This window comes from Dendrobates tinctorius, unplaced genomic scaffold, assembly GCF_039654945.1.
Source record: "Dendrobates tinctorius isolate UK_male_01 unplaced genomic scaffold, ASM3965494v1 ptg000136l, whole genome shotgun sequence".
Lineage (NCBI taxonomy): Eukaryota > Metazoa > Chordata > Amphibia > Anura > Dendrobatidae > Dendrobates > Dendrobates tinctorius.
The window spans coordinates 7616467-7643940 of record NW_027361804.1 but is presented as its reverse complement, the minus strand read 5'-3'; the positions used below and the strand labels follow the sequence as shown (position 1 = coordinate 7643940).

Below are 27474 nucleotides of genomic sequence, written 5' to 3'. Positions count from 1 at the left end.
ACCAATAAAAAGTAACACAAAATAAAAAGTGACTTATGTCTGGAACTGTACGGCGGATTTAAAAAAAATAAAAATTAGAATACTCGGGGGTGAAAGTAAGAATGATAAAAATAAAAAACAAACACTGCTTTAAGCTCCTTTTTAAAGGGGCCGCGCTCATTTAAGAAGAGACCCAGTCAACCATCTTGTTGCAATGTAAAGTTTATTCTGGAATACAAATAATTACAAAGAGACTTGGCGTGGGCATCAGGATTAACAAACTAGACAAATATACATAAAGGAGAGGAAAAAAATTAAAAACACACATACCCCCATCACTTTTCTGCAAATGTAGTTGTATTGCTGTCTAAAACACAGCACATTTCTGCTCCATTCACTGCCAAATCCACAAATTCAAAACTTTTACAATTAAATTAACTTTCTAAAGAACAAAAAAAAAAAAAAAAACCTTAAGTGAGTGGAAACTTAAGCGCCACTTCTGATTGTCATTGTGCATAAAGGTACATAACTATGTTCATACTGAGGTATGCCGTGATCTATACTCCAGTCCCATCCAAAGCTGCACCGGCTTTGCTGTTGACTTCTGCTGGAAATCAGTCCTATGCTCTGGTCACATGGAGAGAGGTTCCTCATCCCAGGTTCTCCACTGTAGATGTAACTCCTACCCCCCAAACCCCAAAATTACACCTCCTACTACACAAACGGCGCAGAGCATTTCTCAGTGCAGCTTTGGAGGTGACTGGAGTATAAGAAATGCAGCATTTCAGTCCAACATGAGTAAAGTTTCTATGACCGTAACACGTGAAACCAGGTGGAAAGCAGGATAACTGGCGCCAACAGAGAAGGGGTAAGTGTGGGGTGCGGGAAAACTTCAGAAATAAATATCTAACTTTAACCCTTTATCTCCCACCATAAACCGTAACCTTTAAGTGGAATGTTTTTTTGTGTTTTTGGCGTCCCGGTCCAATATTGATGGAGTACCTCCGTTCCCCTGGTCCGCCACTTGGATTGACAGGCATCTAAGGTGAGCACTGACTATAGATCACACGGGCGGCCGGTCAACACAACGACTGCCGCACCGCGTATACACGGGGGGGGATATTGCCGTATACCCGAGGACCAGTCGCCTTGGTCCGTGCAGCACCACGACACACACAGGTCTGGTAATCCGGCGCCCTATAATCCGGATCCATTACTAACCACAGGATTATATGTAGGACCCACTTTTCTGCACGGTTTAACCTATAGCAATCTGATAATCCGGCACCAACTTGTGTGTACATTACAGAAATTATATACAGCACAATTCCTTTAATCCGGCTCTGGATAATCCAGAAAGTCTGACAACCTGTTGGGACTGAGACAAATATTACTTTAGTGTTTTATCTTCACCTCCCGGCAGCTTGCAATCCAATTCCGTGCAAACGTCTGATAATCCAGAATTTTTTTATTCCACCGGATTAAAGGAATTTTTTAACTTAAATTCTCAATTAAAAATACACCGATCGGCTTCGGAGCCCAGAACGCCTGCTGGGTGGGCGCACACCATCTCCTTAGGATACATCCTAAAGGGGCGCCTAAGGGTTCCAGGCCTGAGGGGCGACTGCCGCACCCTCCGAAACGCCAACCAGATTATTAGAGATCAAAGTAAAAAACGAGCGCAGATGTTCCCACAATGCACTGCAGCTAATTATTAAAGGCACAAAATGTGTACGGGTTTCCCTTCCTGCCAAGCAGGGACACCGAGGTACCGCCCATATCCTTCACCGCCTCCGAGGAGTGGGCACGAAACACGGGTCCCCCAGCAACGCAGCAAAAGCGACTTCTATGTGAGGAGGGACGAGGTTATGATCCATAACGATCCTGCAAAAGAAAAACATAATCATGTACTAAGCAAGAGCACCAGCAGAATAGTGAGTGCAGCTCTGGGGAATAATACAGGAGGTAACTCAGGATCAGTAATGTAATGTATGTACACAGCGACTGCACCAGCAGAATAGTGAGTGCAGATCTGGGGAATAATACAGGAGGTAACTCAGGATCAGTAATGTATGTACACAGTGACTGCACCAGCAGAATAGTGAGTGCAGCTCTGGAGTATAATACAGGATGTAACTCAGGATCAGTAATGTAATGTATGTACACAGTGACTGCACCAGCAGAATAGTGAGTGCAGCTCTGGGGTATAATACAGGATGTAACTCAGGATCAGTAATGTAATGTATGTACACAGTGACTGCACCAGCAGAATAGTGAGTGCAGCTCTGGGGAATAATACAGGAGGTAACTCAGGATCAGTAATGTATGTACACAGTGACTGCACCAGCAGAATAGTGAGTGCAGCTCTGGAGTATAATACAGGATGTAACTCAGGATCAGTAATGTAATGTATGTACACAGTGACTGCACCAGCAGAATAGTGAGTGCAGCTCTGGAGTATAATACAGGATGCAACTCAGGATCAGTAATGTATGTACACAGTGACTGCACCAGCAGAATAGTGAGTGCAGCTCTGGGGTATAATACAGGATGTAACTCAGGATCAGTAATGTATGTACACAGTGACTGCACCAGCAGAATAGTGAGTGCAGCTCTGGAGTATAATACAGGATGTAACTCAGGATCAGTAATGTAATGTATGTACACAGTGACTGCACCAGCAGAATAGTGAGCGCAGCTCTGGAGTATAATAAAGGATGTAACTCAGGATCAGTAATGTAATGTATGTACACAGTGACTGCACCAGCAGAATAGTGAGTGCAGCTCTGGGGTATAATACAGGATGTATCTCAGGATCAGTAATGTATGAACACAGTGACTGCACCAGCAGAATAGTGAGTGCAGCTCTGGAGTATAATACAGGATGTAACTCAGGATCAGTAATGTAATGTATGTACACAGTAACCAGCAGAATAGTGAGTGCAGCTCTGGGGTATAATACAGGATGTATCTCAGGATCAGCAATGTATGTACACAGTGACTCCACCAGCAGACTAATGAGTGCAGCTCTGGGGTATAATACAGGCTGTAGTACTTAAGTCAGGCTGGAAATCACACACTGTTCTCCGACATTTATCTCTTACCTGGATAGTGGTCATGACGCCATTGGCGAGTACAGAGAGTCTCCCGGCCACAGACTTCACTCCTTGCTTGAAGTTGGCCATGTCGGGGGCGGTCGGCATGACGTTGGACAGACTGTAATTTGCTGTAAAGCAAATGAAAATACATGAATAAGACGTCACACCGTTGTAACCAGCAGCGTTCATTAGTGATGGGGATGTATAGCGCCCCCTTATGAGCCTTCTCCCCAAACGGACTGAGGGAAGGTGGTGACCCCCATTATCCACTATACGCAGGAGGGTGCAGACCAGATGTGGCATCGGGTACCTGACGGCTGCTTCTTCTGCTCATCAAACAGGTCGGCGGAGCTGATGGACGCGCTGCCTGAGAGTCTCTCCAGCCGGGAGCGAGCTTCATACTGTGAAAGGAGAGGACAGAAAGGTGAATACAGCGAGAAAGTAACCGGAGCCAGAGAACAATCATCCACTCAAAGGTACAGAGGTGAGAGGGGACGTGAGGCAGAGGATGCACGATGAGACTCTGCAGCCACCACTAGGGGGAGCTCCCAGTATACAGAGATACATGATAAGATCCTGTCTGCAGTCACCACTAGGAGGAGCTCCCTGTATACAGAGATACATGATAAGATCCTGTCTGCAGTCACCACTAGGGGGAGCTCCCTGTATACAGAGATACATGTTAAGATCCTGTCTGCAGTCACCACTAGGAGGAGCTCCCTGTATACAGAGATATATGATAAGATCCTGTCTGCAGCCACCACTAGAGGGAGTTCCCTGTATACACAGATACATGTTAAGATCCTGTCTGCAGTCACCACTAGGAGGAGCTCCCTGTATACAGAGATATATGATAAGATCCTGTCTGCAGCCACCACTAGAGGGAGTTCCCTGTATACACAGATACATCATAAGAGCCTGTCTGCAGCCACCACTAGGGGGAGCTCCCAGTATACAGAGATACATGATATTCTCACTTCCTCTTTAACAAGCGTTAAACAAGAGGAGGCAAAGACCCTTAATAGTATAATATGTAAAAACCACAATGTATAAAATTAATTATAACATAATTGGTATACCACCACTTGAAGGATTGGATGGCAGACCATCCGGATACTAAATTAGAGAAAGAAACCAATGGATAAGGAGGACGGATGGGCCAGAGGGTCAGATAAAAAAATACTACTGGATAAAATAAAGATAAAAATATATATATTTTATTGGAACGTAACACATACAATTAATTTACATGTGCATAATAAAACAGGAAAAACAGCAAAAAAAATAATGAATAAATGAGCCACTAAAATTAAATAAAAATTGATATTATATAAATACAAAAATATGTGGTGACCCAAAATATGAAATAACGGCTAATTTAATGAGACCAGGTTAAAAATTCCACAGTGCGCCTCATGAAAAGATGTAGTGGAAAAAAGTGATAAAAATAAATGAGTGCTAAAAGGTTGTTTCCTATGCTTCACAGTAATAGATTACAAAAAATGGCATAATGACTAATAAATATATAGTGCAGAAATACAAATATGTGACCTAGTGGCTCATTAGAATACATATAGCCATGATGTGCAAAATGAAGTATACCACACTAAATCCAAAAGCATACGGCCATAAAGTGCAACAGTGACTAAATCCAAAAACCAAACAGCAACTTGTGCAAATGACCATTGATACTAATGAACTGGACTCATCAGAGCCCGTGAGGAGTGTAAAGTGTATGGGACCACACAATGCCAAGAGCGGCAGCTAGGTGGCCAACATAAGAAAGTATGAGCGGTGGAACTGAAATAATAATACCTGGTAGCCAAAATGAACACGCCCCGACGCGCGTTTCAGAATAATAATTAGTCCTTCGTCTGGGGGATAACATGGTGTGTGCAATTGTACCATTTATAGTCTGGGGTCCGGGGTGAGTGTGTACACGGTGCATGCACCACCCACGCAACCCAGAAGTCATATAGCAGCAAGTGTCATGTGACTGCACAAGTTGGATGGAAGATCTGGTCTGTGACTCACAGAAAGATGCTGTCGCCATGCAACCACCAGGCGCGCAGGGCTGCGCTTGCGCGCCAGCTCACTGTCGGACATCCACAGAAGAATGTGCAGTTAAATAACTATATATAAAGTGCTCTCAGTGAGAGAAACAAAATAGGAATCTTGTGGGTATGATACCTTTTAATGGCTAACAAATAATAGAGAATGTTGTAACAAAGCTAGCTCCCGGGACTGCTTACGTCCCTTCATCAGGCTGATATGACGAAACATTTGAAGAAACCTTATTTATATACAGTTTAAAGCACAACATTTCAATAAACAATGAGCTTGGAGAGAGAATCCTTAATTAGGTAAGATTAGATAGGTAGTATGAAAAGTTCTGAAGATCAAAGGGCTACTTGGAGGAGAGGCTCAGATATGGTAATGGGTCATAAAACCTTCTGACAAATTGAGTCCTGTGTGAATAGAATCAAAGATTGTAATGAATTTATACTCCCACACCCTGCCATGTGTCTGTGATTTAAAATTGCCTTTTAAAATCACAACTTTCATATTGTTTATGTTGTGTCCTGGATCACAGAACTGTTTAGCCACAGGTACCTAATTCAGGATTCTCTCTCCAAGCTCATTGTTTATTGAAATGTTGTGCTTTAAACTGTATATAAATAAGGTTTCTTCAAATATTTTGTCATATCAGCCTGATGAAGGGACGTAAGCCGTCCCGGGAGCTAGCTTTGTAACAACATTCACTATTTGTTAGCCATTCAAAGGTATCGTACCCACAAGATTCCTATTTTGTTTCTCTGACTGAGAGCACTTTATATATTTTTTTCTACTGGCTAACACGGTACCAAACCACTTTTTTCGTTTCAGTTAAATAACTGCGCATAAGCCATTTGGCACAATAAAGGGTATAAATGATAGGGATCATGATCTAATCACAGTGTGTGCATGTCGTTCCACCAATGCAAATATGAATATATATAAAATATATAATATGCTGACAGCAAATATTAATGTGCATAATAGATAAACAATAAAAATGATATAAAGTGCTATAATGTGAACAAAATAAAGTGAATTAGTAAATATAGTGATCTAAAAATGAATACATAGAATATAATCTAATATATAAAGCTCAATGTATGTGTGTGTGTATGTCCGGGATTGGCATCCGCACCGTTACAGCTACAAAATTTGGCACAGTCACGTCTGGACCCCGAGAGCGTCCTAAGCTATGTTGTGAGGCGAAATTTTAACCCCGCGCGTTCCAATTCACCAAACAATTTTGCCCCTATCTACATAATGGGGAAAAAGTGTGTGCGCGTCAAGCCCCGCCCCTCGTTATGATGTCAATGGTTGCCATGGTGATGCTGATGTCATCATAGGTTGCAAGCCCCGCCGCTCATTATGATGTCATAATGGTTGACTATGGGATGGAGGATGTGTATGATGGGTATATGGGCACGGGACTATGAGATGGAGGATGTGATGGGTATATAGGCACGGGACTATGGGATGGAGGTTTTGTATGATGGGTATATGGGCACGGGACTATGGGATGGAGGGATATGTATGATGGGTATATGGGCACGGGACTATGGGATGGAGGATGTGTATGATGGGTATATGGGCACTGGACTATGGGATGGAGGATATGTATGATGGGTATATGGGCACGGGACTATGGGATGGAGGGATATGTATGATGGGTATATGGGCACGGGACTATGGGATGGAGGGATATGTATGATGGGTATATGGGCACGGGACTATGGGATGGAGGGATATGTATGATGGGTATATGGGCACTGGACTATGGGATGGAGGATATGTATGATGGGTATATGGGCACGGGACTATGGGATGGAGGGATATGTATGATGGGTATATGGGCACGGGACTATGGGATGGCGAATATGTATGATGGGTATATGGGCACGGGACTATGGGATGGAGGATAATTATAATTTGCTATAACTAACCACAGTTAATTACTATGCCTGGGCAGCGCCGGGCTCTTCAGCTAGTAATAAATATAGATTCAAATATACATACGCCATAATCGTATATGGGCAGAACGACCCACGATGTGAAAAATATCACCAAATATACATATATAAATATATAAAAAGTCTTCACATGTCAATATTCTTCAATATTAAAGTGATCCGCAATTGCTAAAAAACGATTAAAAAAAACCAAGATTAAAATAGTACAGGAGCTAAAGAAAAGGAATAAAAGACAGACTCTCATTGAGACCAAATGGAGAGACAGCGTCAAGAGTCCAAATCCATTTGGTCTCAAGTTGGGCAAGATGTCTGCTGACACCCCCACCCCTGATGCCGCCATCGAACAGGTGTATCCCGATCACTCTTAATGTCTAGGTAGCGTCTTCAGGGATGCGCCATCCTCAGCATCTTTAGCAGCCTTGGTGGCCAACACACGCTCCCTCGCCGTTCCTTTGAGCTGACGGGTGGTTAGTCCGACATAGATGAGGGCGCAGGGACACATGGCAGAATAAAGGACTGCTGTGGACGTACATGTTGATGTCAAACGTTTGAACACTATTGACAGCGGGACAAGCCACACAAGACCCGCATGGCCTACACCCGGGATTGGACGCGAATTGCGACAAGAAATTTGTAGATGTGTCACTAACATAGTGACTCTTCACCAGTCTACCCTTCAAGTCGGCAGATCTCCTGAATGTCCTATTGGGGCACTCACCAATATACTTGGATAGAATATGAGCAGATCCAAGTCTCTCACTCTGGCGGTAAGCTGGGTGATGAAATGCACCACATCCGTGGCTTGTTTGCTGTACAAGGCACTATGGCGGGTGGGTGGTTTGGCTCAGTTATATAAGCCCTTTTAACAGAGCGTCTGCTGTACCCACATTCTAAAAATCTCTCACATGGTATTTCTGATTAACTTTCAAAGTCAGAGTCAGCGGAACAAATGTGTCCCAGACGGAAAAATTGCCCAATGGGGATGGAACTGATTAGCGTCCGAGGGTGAGAAGAGGCATGTCTTTTATTCTGCCATGTGTCCGTGCGCCCTCATCTATGTCAAACTAACCACCCGTCAGCCCCATATGCAGCCCCATAGACTATGCCCCCATATACTGTCCCATAGACTTTGCCCCATATGCTGCTCCATAGACTATGCCCCCATATGCTGCTCCATAGACTATGCCCCCATATGCTGCCACATATGCTGCCCCATAGTCTATGGGGCAGCATAAACTATGCCCCATATGCTGCCCCATAGACTATGCCCCATATGCTGCTCCATAGACTATGCCCCCATATGCTGCCCCACAGACTATGCCCCCATATACTGTCCCATAGACTTTGCCCCATATGCTGCTCCATAGACTATGCCCCCATATGCTGCTCCATAGACTATGCCCCCATATGCTGCCACATATGCTGCCCCACAGACTATGGGGCAGCATAAACTATGCCCCCATACGCTGCCCCACAGACTATGCCCCCATACGCTGCCCCACAGACTATGCCCCCATACGCTGCCCCACAGACTATGCCCCCATACGCTGCCCCATAGACTATGCCCCCATACGCTGCCCCATAGACTATGCCCCCATAAGCTGCCCCATAGACTATGCCCCCATAAGCTGCCCCATAGACTATGCCCCCATACGCTGCCCCATAGACTATGCCCCCATATACTGCCCCATAGACTATGCCCCCATATACTGTCCCATAGACTATGCCCCCATATGCTGCCCCATAGAATATGCCCCCATATACTATGCCCCCATACACTGTCCCATAGACTATGCCCCCATATGCTGCCCCATAGAATATGCCCCCATATACTGTCCCATAGACTATGCCCCATATGTTGCCCCATAGACATCAGCTTATACACGAGTATATACGGTATATTGTTATCTTTATTTTGTCCAGTAGTATTTTTTATCTGACCCTCTGGGCCATCCGTCCCCCTTATCCATTGGTTTCTTACTCTTTAACAAGTGACATAATTATACTCACATCCGCGCTGTCTTGTTTCCCAAAGAACATGTCAGAGGAAATCGCTTTTGCGTTGCCAAATTTTTTCTGGGCGTCATCTGAAACTGGAGTGGGATCCAGATCGGGCTTACGACGTGTCGCTGGGCTAAAGATGAAGAAAAAAGTTTTTAAAAAGGTAAAAAAAGCTACAAGGGAGTGAGGAAGATCTCTCCCAAAAAACGTAGATATCAGGAAGGGATCCAATATCTGGGCCCCTACGCAGGACGGACGGTGTTGCTCACAGGAGCGTCATTCAGGCACAGCACCGTACGTACAGGTGTGGCTGCGCCCAGTACTGCAGCCCAGCCCTGGTCTTATCTGTGACTTATGGGGGTCCGGAGGTCAGAAACTGAGCAATCATACATAAAATTACATTCTAGAGCGCCCCTGTAACTTTTTTTTTTGTTTTATAAGATTTTGTGTTGATTCTATAATCACATCCAGAGCTGCATTCACAATTCTGCCGGCTGCATGATAGACTTACCGCTCGTCGTAGCTTCTGGTCTTAGAGCTGAGGGTTGTGTCGTAGTCGGTACTGGTCGTTTCCTTCTTCCAGTAATCGTCGGATCGCTCGTCCCAGCTCAGGAATGAACTGCTGACCGGCTCGGGTGGGTCGTCACGGTATCTGCGTACAGTGGGTAGAGGGGGAAAGGTCAAAAACAACCAAAAAATATGAAAAAAATGTAGATGCTGTAGTTGGGACTGACTGCAGAATCCACGTGGCGCAGTTGCCGGGATCGGAGCTTTCTCTGCTGCCGGTCACTAGAGTAATACCCTGTCAGTCACCGCCGGTCTCCCTGGTGATCTAATCCCAGGAGCCTCCCTGTTCATTTGCTCTTAGCTCCAGGCTGGAGTCATCTGGCTCTACTAAGGAAACACTGCCTTACATCGTTGGTAATATCTCACCGAGACCGGGAGCTGCTGGTGCCGCTGAAGAAGTCATCCTGGGCGTCATCTTGATAAACTTTCTTGGGTTTGGCAGCCCTGGGGGCTTCCTGTTCAATGGTCTGCATTTCGGATAGGACAGAATGGGAGATCCCACTGAGGACAGACATAGACCCTTCCATGTGATCAGAGGTAAATACAGAGCCCCCCCTATATATCACCCCGTACAAATAAGTATTCCTCTGCATGTAGTTACAAGGTGGGGCAGGACTGAGAGAAAAGTGACCAAATGTGCAATGTGAAGGAATGGACTGTAATGGGGGCCACAAACAGGCACCAACACAAGGTTTTTTATATATATATATATATATATATATATATATATATATGTCAGCCAAGTCCCCCATTGTGACCCAGCGTACCTCTTCATGTGGGGGAGTGAGTCACGCGACTAAATGGATAAATCCATTATTATGAGTCTTACCTTCGATTTCCAAAACCCATCCCGAGCCGCTCGGCTTCAGCTTTCTTTTTCGCAGGTAGGTTCTTCAGCTTCTCTTCATCTTTCTGCTTTTGTATTTCCAGGTCCTTGTAAGCCAGACGCAAGGAGGAGACGCTGGTATAAAGAGGTAGGAAGGAAGGTTATAGAAGGTGCACTACCTCCATATACTGGATTATACTCCGGAGCTGCACTCGCTATTCTGCAGGGTTCACAGCTGTACTCACATGGTCTCTTCGGATTTCTTGCTCGCGTTCGTCATCTCCTGCTCCTTTATCTTGTCTACGGCTTGGGCTTGTTTCTCGATTTCGCTGAAGCTCTTGCTGCTCACTTTTTGGGCCCCCAGACCGGCCTTCTTGGCCCCAAGCTGCAACATGAAGAGGCGTTACAAGGCGACAGTGTTACCCTTTAGCTGTCGCGTACATGTCCATTTATATTACTGCACATTTACAGAGCTGCATTTACAACTCTGCAGGCTTCAGAGCAGAAATCTCCCAGCATGTTCTACTTGCTTTATTAATTATAAGTCTATACCTGGCACTGTACAGTCACTTATACTCTGAAAACTTATTTCTATTGAGTGCTCAGTATGCTGTTTCCAACCAGTAGAATTATGAATGCAGCTCTGAAGCACAATACATGCCTGTTGACGTTCGTAATGATGTAACTAGGTAAATGAACCCCGAACGTCTTCTCTTACCCCTTTCTTAGCTGGTCCAGGCTTTTTCTTGATCAGTGAACTGACATCTGCAAGCAAAAACATAGCGATCAATAACCTGCACCGACACGGACAAGGGAGAGCGGCCATCAACAGTCTGCGCAGTGGCATGCAGGAATTACACAGGGGAGCCATTCATTTCTCATAGAATCAGCCAAAGAAAAAAAATTCATGTTTTGGAAGTGTCAGGGTGTGTACAGGGCCAGTGAAGCTGAACGGCACGCTGTGGTCCCACTGCTCCGGCCAGCACCATTGACTCAAAAGTTTAGTTCTGCAACAGCGACACCTGCTGGTGACAGAATGAAATTGCAGTGAAAAATGAGGATGAATGAACTCATGGAGATCAACATCCAACACTGCGGAGACACCATCACATGTTTCTCAACGCAAGCAATCGTTGAGAAACATGTGATGGTGTCTCCGTGGCTTGTGTTTTGCAAGAATGAAATTGCAGCCATAGAGCAAAATTGCAGCAGCTCTTCGCAGCAAACAAGTCCCGGGAATCAGTCTGATTAGGGACAGTCGACCTCCCCCCTGGCTGTAATGTAGACGTCTGAAAATCGACCGTTTCCAGAAAAGACTGGCGTCAGTCCCTGAACTCTCTTCTGTAATTTTTAACACACTTTATGCAGTCAGTGAATGGGATTATGCCGAACATAAAAATCCAGTCTCCGAATGTAAAAAATTAAAGACTGCTCATCGTTCACTAACTGCAAGCAGATAACTCAAAAATGGTGTGAAACCTAAACACAAATTCCATCTGTACGATGCCTCATTATAAAGCAATTCTGTTCCATTTGCAGAAGACATGACGACCTCACGTGTGGGTCCTTTAAGGCCCATAAAAATATCAAAACCAAACGTGGATCCACTCACCCTTTTTTATATTGCAGATAACATGTGCTTTAATGGAGCGGGTGAGGACCCCGTAGCGGTTCCCCACCGTTGTGATCCCCATGACACAACAGTAGATATCTATCACCGAAAACCCTTTTAATTGGTAGAGTGATGTGCTTAAGAGCAGAATTTACCATTATAATTCCTTTAATCTGACATCAGTGGGCGCCGGATTATCAGACAGTCATAGACCGATCTGTATAATATCTGGGAGATATAAATATGGTCAACCCACATCTGCGGCATGCGGCAGTCATTTTCACAGGGATCTGGTCTTTTGAAAGCCGGATTAAAGGAATTTCACAATTACATGTAAGAAAGGATGGAGACACAGAGGAGTTTCTCCCCAGATTCCTGGCTGAGCTTATGTAAAGGGCCGTGACAACGTCAAACTGCAGCGACACTTTAAGAAGCTCATCAGGTTGGGCCATCTGCCGATTTGGCTGTGAGGGATTACGGGGGTGCGGAGGATTGCGTGGAGGTGCGGAGGAGGGGAGCACAGATCACCAGGAGGAGGAAGCGGCTGAATCTGCAGGTAACAAGAGGAGGATCACCTTTGGCAGGTGCAGCGCTTCCTGCAGACACTGAATCGGCTGAAACATGAAAGATAAAAAAAAACAGACAAGACAGGTTTACATGAGCGCGACATGACCACAAGGGGGCGACACGGGATCAGAGCCCCGCCGTAGCATCCCCTTTGAGTTGCTGGGATTTCGGGTGGGATTACACAGCAACACCAAGTTCAGAAACCCAAAGAAAAATATCTCCAAGATGTCATGGATCCAGGCGATGACATCACTGATGTCAGACTTCCGCCGTGCCCAGAGGGGACTGATGACATGACCTGCATCCACAAGGCATCAGGAGATCTATATGCTGCATTTCCCGCGAGGAAGCGTCGCGGGGGGACGGAGGAGAGGGCTTACCTAGTGCCGCCTTGGGGGACATGCTGAGACAGTCGACGCTCGGCCCCGAATCCGGATCACCTGAAACTAAACACAAGAAACAGCCCAATTACCAGCGTGCCCTGCAGACCTCCGGCTCATCAGTGAGGGGGGGACCCCTATTCTAAGGTGTACTTTTTTTTTTCCATATACTTAATAATCCAGTATTGATTCCTGTAATTAGTTTGTTTTTTTTGTTTGTTTTTTTTAAACTGACAAGAATAAAAAATGTTGAAAATTGTTTTTGTGGTTATAGATTTTATCAGCGTTTGACCTTTACGATCTCTTGGTCTCCTTGCACGTTGCAGGCCGGTGTATCTGGCAGCAAGCTCGTCCCAGGGAGATGACATGCTGCACAGAGACGGCATGCTGCGCGGCGGTAGGGGCTGCGGGGAGACGGCATGCTGCGCGGCGGTAGGGGCTGCGGGGAGATGGCATGCTGCGCGGCGGTAGGGGCTGCGGGGAGACGGCACGCTGCGCGGCGGTAGGGGCTGCGGGGAGACGGCATATTTCCGCACAATAAGTTCGGCCTCCACAACAGTCACGATCTCTCTTGTGACCCCGATCAGGTGACTGAAACGCAGAGATGATCAGAGCGTTAAGCATAAGAGATCAAGGACGCCTTCATATCAAGGTGCTAAAGGGGTCCTCCGATCCTGTGTGTTGCAGCAGGTCACATCTGAGGGCAGCATACAAAACAGGATGTATGCTATCCACAGAATTTACATGGGACTGCCCACTACCTTCTTTGCCATCAGTGACGTCGGGATGCTGCACATTCGGGGTTATAAGCTCATCTGTAGTCGGCGGCTCTTCCCACTCCGGATTACTGACACGCTGTGGGAGAAAGGAGAAGTCTTGTAATCCAGAATGTGATGCATATTCCGGATGAGTAGGAAGTCATCGGACAGACCTGTACTTGGAGTCGGGCACATGCTAGAGTATATGACGGTATTTTACAGTCCAGGATAAAAAATATCCCTCATACCTCGACATGAGACGCAAAGAAGTCCTCCTCCTTCTCCTTGGGGGACAGCGGGGGGGCTCCGGAGCCGTCGATCCAGAGCTGCCATTAATACAGACATGTCAGATGGAGGCTGCCCTCCGGTGGCAGACGTGGGTACTGCAGCCGTCTTACGGCATACACTTACGTCGGTGCCGTGCTTCCTGGTGGCCTGCGTGGCGAGGGTCTTTATCTTCTCTCGGTACAGGTTGGAGGCGCGGCTGTTGTATTTGGCATTGGTGTCAGTCGTGGAGCAGCCGTGCTGCTGGAAGAAAACCGTCTGCAGGAGAGAAAACCCAAGCGATCAGTCCCATGCAAAGAACCAGACCGCACACAGCACCGACCACGGTGTAACAATGCGAGGAGGCCCGATCTACACGTGGCCTAATGCAAACCGCCACAGCCGAAGGGCAGGGAACAATGGTGTCCTCAGCACGGTGCCACCCCATACTGGCATCTCAGCGTCACCGGTATGTGCTGATACTGAGGAATACTACGGTGCTCCTCCACCACCACTGAGCAGGCGTGTCATGGCGAGTCAGTGCACGATGCAGACCAGAGTAGCACATCCAGGAGACGGGGTTAGCCGAGTAGTTTTACGCCCGTGCCGGCCAGCCCACTCTCGCTTGAGTGTGTGGAAGGGAGAATTTGCCTGTAAGTAACATCCCACTACATGCTGGTGGGAGCAGGCTGTACGAAGCCATCTTACTGCGCGGGGAGGAGGGCAGGCTGTATGAAGGCATCTTAATGCTCGGGGAGGCGACACACGGGGCGGAGGGCAGGCTCTGCAGGGCCATCTTACTACGCGGGCAGGCAACAGCAACACACAGGGCAGCAGGCAGGCTCTTCGGGACCAGCTTACTGCACAGGCAGGCAACACATGGGGCGGCAGGCAGGCTCTGCAGGGAGGCGACACATGGGGCAGCGGGCAGGCTCTGCAGGGCCATCTTACTGCGCGAGGAGGCGACACCCGGGGTGGCGGGCAGGCTCTGCAGGGCCATCTTACTGCGCGAGGAGGCGACGCCCGGGGTGGCGGGCAGGCTCTGCAGGGCCATCTTACTGCGCGGGGAGGCGACACACAGGGCAGCAGGCAGGCTCTGCAGGGCCATCTTACTGCGCGGGGAGGCGACACACGGGGCGGCAGGCAGGCTCTGCGGGACCATCTTACTGAGCGGGGAGGCGACACAAGGGGCAGCGGGCAGGCTCTGCAGGGCCATCTTACTACGCAGGGAGGAGAGACACTGCACAGAATTAAGTTTGGCCAACCACAACAGTCAGCGTCTCATGTAGCCCCCAGTGAAAATCATCTGCCCACCCCTAATCCAACACACGAGAACCCCAGCAGACAGCACCCCATATTTCAGCTAACCAGAGAGAGGTCACATGAGGGGACGGGAATTACACTGTGTGGGTGGCAACAGGATTTCTAAGACGGGCTCATCCTATTAGTGTGTGATGGATCTCGCGGCCTCAGCACCGGAAGGACGGGTGTTTATCATGTGGGGGGAGGTCTCGATCTCGGCACTGGGGGTCCGAACGTCTCTGATCAGACAGGACACTCACCGCATTCGTGTTGCCCCCGACCTGCATGCAGCGCAGCTGGAACCACGACCAGTTGGAGTCCAGTTCAGTGGATCTAGAAAACATCAGCAAGAACAAGGTATGTGAGCGTCACCCGGCCCCGAACATCAGCCGCCAGCGAGGAGCCGGAGAGAACGGAACGGAGAGAAACGGTCACCCAGGGAGATAGGGACAGCGAGCACCGGGGCGCACAAGACAGCGAGCATCGGGGCCGGCCAGATCTGACCAGGAGAGCGGAACAACCAGGGCTGACGGCCCCGGGGCCGACCCACCAGCAGCAGCAGCGCTCACATGGGGAGATAATGCAGGAACCCACTACAGACACAGAAGTCCTCCGTCCAGGAGAAGACGCCCCAAACACAGCTCACCTGATGAAGCTGAGATGTACACCGAGAGAGCGGTGCGTCCCCGAGCAATCGATACACAGGAAGACGCCGTACGTGATACTGGCCCAGCTCGGGTTCTTGGCCCCACAGTCAAAGCAAACCTGAAATATAGAAGGAAATATACATTATACCCCAGAGCTGCACTCACTATTCTGCTGGTGCAGTCACTGTGTACATACATTACATTACTGACCCTGAGTTACCTCCTGTATTATAATCCAGAGCTGCACTCACTATTCTGCTGGTGCAGTCACTGTGTACATACATTACTGACCCTGAGTTACACCCTGTATTATACCCCAGAGCTGCACTCGCTATTCTGCCGGCGCAGTCACTGTGTACACACATTACTGATCGTGAGTTACATCCTGTATTATACTCCAGAGCTGCACTCACTATTCTGCTGGTGCAGTCAGTGTGTACATACATAACATTACTGATCCTGAGTTACATCCTGTATTATACCCCAGAGCTGCACTCGCTATTCTGCCGGCGCAGTCAATGTGTACACACATTACTGATCGTGAGTTACATCCTGTATTATACTCCAGAGCTGCACTCACTATTCTGCTGGTGCAGTCAGTGTGTACATACATTACATTACTAATCCTGAGTTACATCCTGTATTATACTCCAGAGCTGCACTCACTATTCTGCCGGCGCAGTCACTGTGTACACACATTACTGATCCTGAGTTACATCCTGTATTATACTCCAGAGCTGCACTCACTATTCTGCTGGTGCAGTCAGTGTGTACATACATTACATTACTGATCCTGAGTTACCTCCTGTATTATACTCCAGAGCTGCACTCACTATTCTGCTGGTGCAGTCACTGTGTACACACATTACTGATCCTGAGTTACATCCTGTATTATACTCCAGAGCTGCACTCACTATTCTGCTGGTGCAGTCAGTGTGTACATACATTACATTACTGATCCTGAGTTACATCCTGTATTATACTCCAGAGCTGCACTCACTATTCTGCTGGTGCAGTCACTGTGTACATACATTACTGATCCTGAGTTACATCCTGTATTATACTCCAGAGCTGCACTCACTACTCTGCTGGTACAGTCACTGTGTACATACATTACATTACTGATCCTGAGTTACATCCTCTATTATACCCCAGAGCTGCACTCACTATTCTGCTGGTGCAGTAACTGTGTACATACATTACATTACTGATCCTGAGTTACATCCTCTATTATACCCCAGAGCTGCACTCACTATTCTGCTGGTGCAGTCACTGTGTACATACATTACTGATCCTGAGTTACCTCCTCTATTATACCCCAGAGCTGCACTCACTATTCTGCTGGTGCAGTCACTGTGTACAGACATTACATTACTGATCCTGAGTTACATCCTGTATTATACTCCAGAGCTGCACTCACTATTCTGCTGGTGAAGTCACTGTGTACATACATAACATTACTGATCCTGAGTTACATCCTGTATTATACTCCAGAGCTGCACTCACTATTCTGCTGGTGCAGTCACTGTGTACATACATTACATTACTGATCCTGAGTTACATCCTGTATTATACTCCAGAGCTGCACTCACTATTCTGCTGGTGCAGTCACTGTGTACATAAATTACTGATCCTGAGTTACATCCTGTATTATACCCCAGAGCTGCACTCACTATTCTGCTGGTGCAGTCACTGTGTACATACATTACATTACTGATCCCGAGTTACATCCTGTACTATACTCCTGAGCTGCACTCACTATTCTGCTGGTGCAGTCACTGTGTACATACATTACTGATTCTGAGTTACCTCCAGTATTATACCTCAGAGCTGCACTCACTATTCTGCTGGTGCAGTCACTGTGTACATACATTACATTACTGATCCTGAGTTACATCCAGTATTATACCCCAGAGCTGCACTCACTATTCTGCTGGTGCAGTCACTGTGTACATACATTACATTACTGATCCTGAGTTACATCCTGTATTATACCCCAGAGCTGCGCTCACTATTCTGCTGGTGTAGTCACTGTGTACATACATCACTGATCCTGAGTTACCTCCAGTATTATACCTCAGAGCTGCACTCACTATTCTGCTGGTGCAGTCACTGTGTACATACATTACTGATCCTGAGTTACATCCTGTATTAAACCCCAGAGCTGCACTCACTATTCTGCTGGTGCAGTCACTGTGTACATACATTACTGATCCTGAGTTACCTCCTGTATTATACTCCAGAGCTGCACTCACTATTCTGCTGGTGCAGTCACTGTGTACATACATTACATTACTGATCCTGAGTTACATCCTGTATTATACTCCAGAGCTGCACTCACTATTCTGCTGGAGCAGTCACTGTGTACATACATTACATTACTGATCCTGAGTTACATCCTGTATTATACTCCAGAGCTGCACTCACTATTCTGCTGGTGCAGTCACTCTGTACATACATTACTGATCCTGAGTTACATCCTGTGTTATACCCCAGAGCTGCACTCACTATTCTGCTGGTGCAGTCACTGTGTACATACATTACATTACTGATCCTGAGTTACATCCTGTATTATACTCCAGAGCTGCACTCACTATTCTGCTGGTGCAGTCACTGTGTACATACATTACATTACTGATCCTGAGTTACATCCTGTATTATACTCCAGAGCTGCACTCACTATTCTGCTGGTGCAGTCACTGTGTACATACATTACTGATCCTGAGTTACATCCTGTATTATACCCCAGAGCTGCACTCACTATTCTGCTGGTGCAGTCACTGTGTACATACATTACATTACTGATCCCGAGTTACATCCTGTACTATACTCCAGAGCTGCACTCACTATTCTGCTGGTGCAGTCACTGTGTACATACATTACTGATTCTGAGTTACCTCCAGTATTATACCTCAGAGCTGCACTCACTGTGTACATACATTACATTACTGATCCTGAGTTACATCCTGTATTATACTCCAGAGCTGCACTCACTATTCTGCTGGTGCAGTCACTGTGTACATACATTACATTACTGATCCTGAGTTACATCCTGTATTATACCCCAGAGCTGCACTCACTATTCTGCTGGTGCAGTCACTGTGTACATACATCACTGATCCTGAGTTACCTCCAGTATTATACCTCAGAGCTGCACTCACTATTCTGCTGGTGCAGTCACTGTGTACATACATTACTGATCCTGAGTTACATCCTGTATTATACTCCAGAGCTGCACTCACTATTCTGCTGGAGCAGTCACTGTGTACATACATTACAATACTGATCCTGAGTTACATCCTGTATTATACTCCAGAGCTGCACTCACTATTCTGCTGGTGCAGTCACTGTGTACATACATTACTGATCCTGAGTTACATCCTGTGTTATACCCCAGAGCTGCACTCACTATTCTGCTGGTGCAGTCACTGTGTACATACATTACATTACTGATCCTGAGTTACATCCTGTATTATACTCCAGAGCTGCACTCACTATTCTGCTGGTGCAGTCACTGTGTACATACATTACATTACTGATCCTGAGTTACATCCTGTATTATACTCCAGAGCTGCACTCACTATTCTGCTGGTGCAGTCACTGTGTACATACATTACATTACTGATCCTGAGTTACATCCTGTATTATACCCCAGAGCTGCACTCACTATTCTGCTGGTGCAGTCACTGTGTACATACATTACATTACTGATCCTGAGTTACATCCTGTATTATACTCCAGAGCTGCACTCACTATTCTGCTGGTGCAGTCACTGTGTACATACATTACATCACTGATCCTAAGTTACATCCTGTATTATACCCCAGAGCTGCACTCACTATTCTGCTGGTGCAGTCACTGTGTGCATACATTACATTACTGATCCTGAGTTACATCCTGTATTATACTCCAGAGCTGCACTCACTATTCTGCTGGTGCAGTCACTGTGTACATACATTACATCACTGATCCTAAGTTACATCCTGTATTATACCCCAGAGCTGCACTCACTATTCTGCTGGTGCAGTCACTGTGTGCATACATTACATTACTGATCCTGAGTTACATCCTGTATTATACCCCAGAGCTGCACTCACTATTCTGCTGGTGCAGTCACTGTGTACATACATTACATTACTGATCCTGAGTTACATCCTGTATTATACCCCCAGAGCTGCACTCACTATTCTGCTGGTGCAGTCACTGTATACATACATTACATTACTGATCCTGAGTTACATCCTGTATTATACCCCCAGAGCTGCACTCACTATTCTGCTGGTGCAGTCACTGTATGCATACATTACATTACTGATCCTGAGTTACATCCTGTATTATACCCCAGAGCTGCACTCACTATTCTGCTGGAGCAGTCACTGTGTACATACATTACATTACTGATCCTGAGTTACATCCTGTATTATACCGCAGAGCTGCACTCACTATTCTGCTGGTGCAGTCACTGTGTACATACATTACATTACTGATCCTGAGTTACATCCTGTATTATACTCCAGAGCTGCACTCACTATTCTGCCGGTGCAGTCACTGTGTACATACATTACTGATCCTGAGTTACATCCTGTATTATACCCCAGAGCTGCACTCACTATTCTGCTGGAGCAGTCACTGTGTACATGCATTACATTACTGATCCTGAGTTACCTCCTGTATTATACCCCAGAGCTGCACTCACTATTCTGCTGGTGCAGTCACTGTGTGCATACATTACATTACTGATCCTGAGATACATCCTGTATTATACCCCAGAGCTGCACTCACTATTCTGCTGGTGCAGTCACTGTGTACATACATTACTGATCCTGAGTTACCTCCTGTATTATACCCCAGAGCTGTACTCACTATTCTGCTGGTGCAGTCACTGTGTACATACATTACATTACTGATCCTGAGTTACCTCCTGTATTATACCCCAGAGCTGTACTCACTATTCTGCTGGTGCAGTCACTGTTTACACATTCGGAATTAACTTGGCATTGTGACATTTGGACTGTAGATCAGCCTGGAAGTGTGAAATGCACTGCAGCAAAAAAGAATGTTATTTCTTTGTTTAATTTTTTTTTAAATTGTGAAAAGTTTATTCAGAGGGTCATTTATTATTCAACCCCTCAAACCACCAGAATTCTGTTTGGTTCCCCTAAAGTATTAAGAAGTATTTCAGGCACAAAGAACAATGAGCTTCACATGTTTGGATTAATTATCTTTTTCCAGCCTTTTCTGACTATTTAAGACCCTCCCCAAACTTGTGAACAGCACTCATACATGGTCAACATGGGGAAGACACAGGAGCATTCCAAGGCCATCAGAGACAAGATCGTGGAGGGTCACAAGGCTGGCAAGGGGTACAAAACCCTTTCCAAGGAGTTGGGCCTACCTGTCTCCACTGTTGGGAGCATCATCCGGAAGTGGAAGGCTTATGGAACTACTGTTAGCCTTCCACGGCCTGGACAGCCTTTGAAAGTTTCCTCCCGTGCCGAGGCCAGGCTTGTCCGAAGAGTCAAGGCTAACCCAAGGACAACAAGGAAGGAGCTCCGGGAAGATCTCATGGCAGTGGGGACATTGGTTTCAGTCAATACCATAAGTAACGTACTCCACCGCAATGGTCTCCGTTCCAGACGAGCCCGTAAGGTACCTTTACTTTCAAAGCGTCATGTCAAGGCTCGTCTACAGTTTGCTCATGATCACTTGGAGGACTCTGAGACAGACTGGTTCAAGGTTCTCTGGTCTGATGAGACCAAGATCGAGATCTTTGGTGCCAACCACACACGTGACGTTTGGAGACTGGATGGCACTGCATACGACCCCAAGAATACCATCCCTACAGTCAAGCATGGTGGTGGCAGCATCATGCTGTGGGGCTGTTTCTCAGCCAAGGGGCCTGGCCATCTGGTCCGCATCCATGGGAAGATGGATAGCACGGCCTACCTGGAGATTTTGGCCAAGAACCTCCGCTCCTCCATCAAGGATCTTAAGATGGGTCGTCATTTCATCTTCCAACAAGACAACGACCCAAAGCACACAGCCAACAAAACCAAGGCCTGGTTCAAGAGGCAAAAAATCAAGGTGTTGGAGTGGCCTAGTCAGTCTCCTGACCTTAACCCAATTGAAAACTTGTGGAAGGAGCTCAAGATTAAAGTCCACATGAGACACCCAAAGAACCTAGATAACTTGGAGAAGATCTGCATGGAGGAGTGGGCCAAGATAACTCCAGAGACCTGTGCCGGCCTGATCAGGTCTTATAAAAGACGATTATTAGCTGTAATTGCAAACAAGGGTTATTCCACAAAATATTAAACCTAGGGGTTGAATAATAATTGACCCACACTTGTATGTTTAAAATGTATTAAAATTTAACTGAGCAACATAACTTTTTGGTTTGTAAGATTTATGCATCTGTTAATAAATCCTGCTCTTGTGTGAAGTTTGAAGGCTCTAACTTATTTGCATCTTATCAAACCTGCTAAATCTGCAAGGGGTTGAATACTACTTGTAGGCACTGTACATCCTGTATTATACCCCAGAGCTGCACTCACTATTCTGCTGGTGCAGTCACTGTGTACATACATTACATTACTGATCCTGAGTTACATCCTGTATTATACTGCAGAGCTGCACTCACTATTCTGCTGGTGCAGTCACTGTGTACATACATTACTGATCCTGAGTTACATCCTGTATTATACTCCAGAGCTGCACTCACTATTCTGCTGGTGCAGTCACTGTGTACATACATTACATTACTGATCCTGAGTTACATCCTGTATTATACTCCAGAGCTGCACTCACTATTCTGCTGGTGCAGTCACTGTGTACATACATTACATTACTGATCCTGAGTTACATCCTGTATTATACCCCAGAGCTGCACTCACTATTCTGCTGGTGCAGTCACTGTGTACATACATTACATTACTGATCCTGAGTTACATCCTGTATTATACCCCAGAGCTGCACTCACTATTCTGCTGGTGCAGTCACTGTGTACATACATTACTGATCCTGAGTTACATCCTGTATTATACCCCAGAGCTGCACTCACTATTCTGCTGGTGCGGTCACTGTGTACATACATTACATTACTGATCCTGAGTTATATCCTGTATTATACACCAGAGCTGCACTCACTATTCTGCTGGTGCAGTCACTGTGTACATACATTACATTACTGATCCTGAGTTACATCCTGTATTATACTCCAGAGCTGCACTCACTATTCTGCTGGTGCAGTCACTGTGTACATACATTACATTACTGATCCTGAGTTACATCCTGTATTATACCCCAGAGCTGCACTCACTATTCTGCTGGTGCAGTCACTGTGTACATACATTACATTACTGATCCTGAGTTACATCCTGTATTATACCCCAGAGCTGCACTCACTATTCTGCTGGTGCAGTCACTGTGTACATACATTACATTACTGATCCTGAGTTACATCCTGTATTATACCCCAGAGCTGCACTCACTATTCTGCTGGTGCAGTCACTGTGTACATACATTACATTACTGATCCTGAGTTACATCCTGTATTATACCCCAGAGCTGCACTCACTATTCTGCTGGTGCAGTCACTGTGTACATACATTACATTACTGATCCTGAGTTATATCCTGTATTATACTCCAGAGCTGCACTCACTATTCTGCTGGTGCAGTCACTGTGTACATACATTACATTACTGATCCTGAGTTACCTCCTGTATTATACCCCAGAGCTGCACTCACTATTCTGCTGGTGCTGTCACTGTGTACATACATTACATTACTGATCCTGAGTTACATCCTGTATTATACTCCAGAGCTGCACTCACTATTCTGCTGGTGCAGTCACTGTGTACATACATTACATTACTGATCCTGAGTTACATCCTGTATTATACCCCAGAGCTGCACTCACTATTCTGCTGGTGCAGTCACTGTGTACATACATTACATTACTGATCCTGAGTTATATCCTGTATTATACTCCAGAGCTGCACTCACTATTCTGCTGGTGCAGTCACTGTGTACATACATTACATTACTGATCCTGAGTTACATCCTGTATTATACCCCAGAGCTGCACTCACTATTCTGCTGGTGCAGTCACTGTGTACATACATTACATTACTGATCCTGAGTTACCTCCTGTATTATACCCCAGAGCTGCACTCACTATTCTGCTGGTGCAGTCACTGTGTACATACATTACATTACTGATCCTGAGTTACCTCCTGTATTATACTCCAGAGCAGCACTCACTATTCTGTTGGTGCAGTCACTGTGTACATACATTACATTACTGATCCTGAGTTACATCCTGTATTATACTCCAGAGCTGCACTCACTATTCTGCTGGTGCAGTCACTGTGTACATACATTACATTACTGATCCTGAGTTACATCCTGTATTATACCCCAGAGCTGCACTCACTATTCTGCTGGTGCAGTCACTGTGTACATACATTACTGATCCTGAGTTACATCCTGTATTATATCCCAGAGCTGCACTCACTATTCTGCTGGTGCAGTCACTGTGTACATACATTACATTACTGATCCTGAGTTACATCCTGTATTATACCCCAGAGCTGCACTCACTATTCTGCTGGTGCAGTCACTGTGTACATACATTACATTTCTGATCCTGAGTTACATTCTGTATTATACCCCAGAGCTGCACTCACTATTCTGCTGGTGCAGTCACTGTGTACATACATTACATTACTGATCCTGAGTTACATCCTGTATTATACCCCAGAGCTGCACTCACTATTCTGCTGGTGCAGTCACTGTGTACATACATTACATTACTGATCCTGAGTTACCTCCTGTATTATACCCCAGAGCTGCACTCACTATTCTGCTGGTGCAGTCACTGTGTACATACATTACATTACTGATCCTGAGTTACCTCCTGTATTATACTCCAGAGCAGCACTCACTATTCTGCTGGTGCAGTCACTGTGTACATACATTACATTACTGATCCTGAGTTACCTCCTGTGTTATACCCCAGAGCTGCACTCACTATTCTGCTGGTGCAGTCACTGTGTACATACATTACATTACTGATCCTGAGTTACCTCCTGTATTATACTCCAGAGCAGCACTCACTATTCTGTTGGTGCAGTCACTGTGTACATACATTACATTACTGATCCTGAGTTACCTCCTGTATTATACTCCAGAGTTGCACTCACTATTCTGCTGGTGCAGTCACTGTGTACATACATTACATTACTGATCCTGAGTTACATCCTGTATTATACCCCAGAGCTGCACTCACTATTCTGCTGGTGCAGTCACTGTGTACATACATTACATTACTGATCCTGAGTTACATCCTGTATTATACCCCAGAGCTGCACTCACTATTCTGCTGGTGCAGTCACTGTGTACATACATTACATTACTGATCCTGAGTTATATCCTGTATTATACTCCAGAGCTGCACTCACTATTCTGCTGGTGCAGTCACTGTGTACATACATTACTGATCCTGAGTTACATCCTGTATTATACCCCAGAGCTGCACTCACTATTCTGCTGGTGCAGTCACTGTGTACATACATTACTGATCCTGAGTTACATCGTGTATTATACCCCAGAGCTGCACTCACTATTCTGCTGGTGCAGTCACTGTGTACATACATTACATTACTGATCCTGAGTTACATCCTGTATTATACCCCAGAGCTGCACTCACTATTCTGCTGGAGCAGTCACTGTGTACATACATTACATTACTGATCCTGAGTTATATCCTGTATTATACTCCAGAGCTGCACTCACTATTCTGCTGGTGCAGTCACTGTGTACATACATTACGTTACTGATCCTGAGTTACATCCTGTATTATTCTCCAGAGCTGCACTCACGATTCTGCTGGTGCAGTCACTGTGTACATACATTACATTACTGATCCTGAGTTACCTCCTGTATTATACCCCAGAGCTGCACTCACGATTCTGCTGGTCACTGTGTACAGACAGCACTAGGTGACAGATGAGTCATCAGTTACAGGCGTCAGCCACAATCTATAAACACTGTAAATCCCTATAATCGGGCAGTTCTCCGGATTATTGGACTCCGGCACATTCTCGTCTCTTCCCCCTGGTGGTCACACGCGGCGGCACCAGGACATAACACGGCCTCTGTCCTCCCGGCCTCGGTGTCTGTGCTCCGGAGCCCGCGACCTTCGTCGCAACTGTTGTCACTTATCGGCGTCGGAGCCTCCGGAGCTCTGGGGAGCTGTCAGCCCCGCTCTCGCCGACAACCCTGCACTCCTCTCACTCCCGGAGTTGTCGCCCCGGTGTCTCCAGATGGCGGCGCTCTCACCCGCTCCTCCGCCCCGCTCTCACCTTGTTAGTGGGCACCGAGCGCAGCCGCTTGAAGATGGCGGCGATGTCCTGCTTGTGCGGCTCCGCCATCTCCCCGGGAACGTCCGACTCACAGGATCACCGGCGGCTGACAGGAGAGCCACGTCAGCGACCGCCGCGACGTCACCAGACGCAGCCCCGCCCAGGAACGACGTCACAGGCGCAGGACACGCCTCCAAACAGAGCAGGCCACGCCCCCAGCCCGACAGGAAGCCCCGCCCCCTAATGTATCACTGACGTCACTAGTGGAAAGAACGGAACACGGCGGAGGGGAAGAGACGCGGAGGAGGGGAAGAGGCGCGGAGGAGGGGAAGAGGCGCGGAGGAGGGGACGGGACGCGGAGGAGGGGAAGAGGCGCGGAGGAGGGGAAGAGGCGCGGAGGAGGGGACGGGACGCGGAGGAGGGGACGGGGCGCGGAGGAGGGGAAGAGGCGCGGAGGAGGGGACGGGGCGCGGAGGAGGGGACGGGGCGCGGAGGAGGGGAAGAGGCGCGGAGGAGGGGAAGAGACGCGGAGGAGGGGAAGAGGCGCGGAGGAGGGGACGGGGCGCGGAGGAGGGGACGGGGCGCGGAGGAGGGGAAGAGGCGCGGAGGAGGGGAAGAGACGCGGAGGAGGGGAAGAGGCGCGGAGGAGGGGACGGGGCGCGGAGGAGGGGACGAGGCGCGGAGGAGGGGAAGAGGCGCGGAGGAGGGGACGGGGCGCGGAGGAGAGGACGGGGCGCGGAGGAGGGGAAGAGGCGCGGAGGAGGGGAAGAGGCGCGGAGGAGGGGAAGAGGCGCGGAGGAGGGGACGGGGCGCGGAGGAGGGGACGGGACGCGGAGGAGGGGAAGAGGCGCGGAGGAGGGGAAGAGGCGCGGAGGAGGGGACGGGGCGCGGAGGAGGGGACGGGGCGCGGAGGAGGGGACGGGGCGCGGAGGAGGGGACGGGGCGCGGAGGAGGGGAAGGGGCGCGGAGGAGGGGAAGGGGCGCGGAGGAGGGGACGGGGCGCGGAGGAGGGGACGGGGCGCGGAGGAGGGGACGGGGCGCGGAGGAGGGGACGGGGCGCGGAGGAGGGGAAGGGGCGCGGA

At 47.3% G+C, this 27474-nt stretch overlaps 1 protein-coding gene across 2 annotated transcripts; it reads right to left on the bottom strand.

Annotated features, from left to right (window-relative positions):
- Window positions 1–185: 185 nt before the first annotated feature.
- Window positions 186–26548, bottom strand: ARFGAP3 (ARF GTPase activating protein 3). 2 transcript variants are annotated; one of them, XM_073544266.1, is made up of 17 exons: window positions 26393–26548; window positions 16026–16144; window positions 15640–15712; window positions 14225–14356; window positions 14062–14139; window positions 13817–13910; window positions 13056–13121; window positions 12684–12722; window positions 11215–11261; window positions 10742–10881; window positions 10500–10631; window positions 10037–10171; window positions 9615–9755; window positions 9113–9236; window positions 3388–3478; window positions 3084–3205; window positions 186–1863 (listed from the first exon to the last, which is right to left on the bottom strand). In XM_073544266.1, exons 1-17 carry the CDS (start codon window positions 26459–26461, stop codon window positions 1846–1848), a joined length of 1620 nt encoding a protein of 539 aa, XP_073400367.1. In that variant the 5' UTR covers window positions 26462–26548; the 3' UTR covers window positions 186–1845. The 2 variants fall into 2 exon arrangements, with proteins under 2 accessions (XP_073400367.1, XP_073400368.1); XM_073544267.1 differs by lacking the exon at window positions 12684–12722.
- Between the last annotated feature and the right edge of the window lie 926 nt (window positions 26549–27474).

Excerpts from the sequence above, each read along its gene's own strand:
- ARFGAP3 (XM_073544266.1), bottom strand. The coding sequence starts at position 26,461 with ATGGCGGAGCCGCACAAGCAGGACATCGCCGCCATCTTCAAGCGGCTG. Across the intron at positions 12,723-13,055 it reads GTCCCCCAAGGCGGCACTAG|CCGATTCAGTGTCTGCAGGA; the intron begins GTAAGCCCTCTC and ends TTCATGTTTCAG. Across the intron at positions 9,756-10,036 it reads ACCAGCAGCTCCCGGTCTCG|ATACCGTGACGACCCACCCG; the intron begins GTGAGATATTAC and ends CACTGTACGCAG.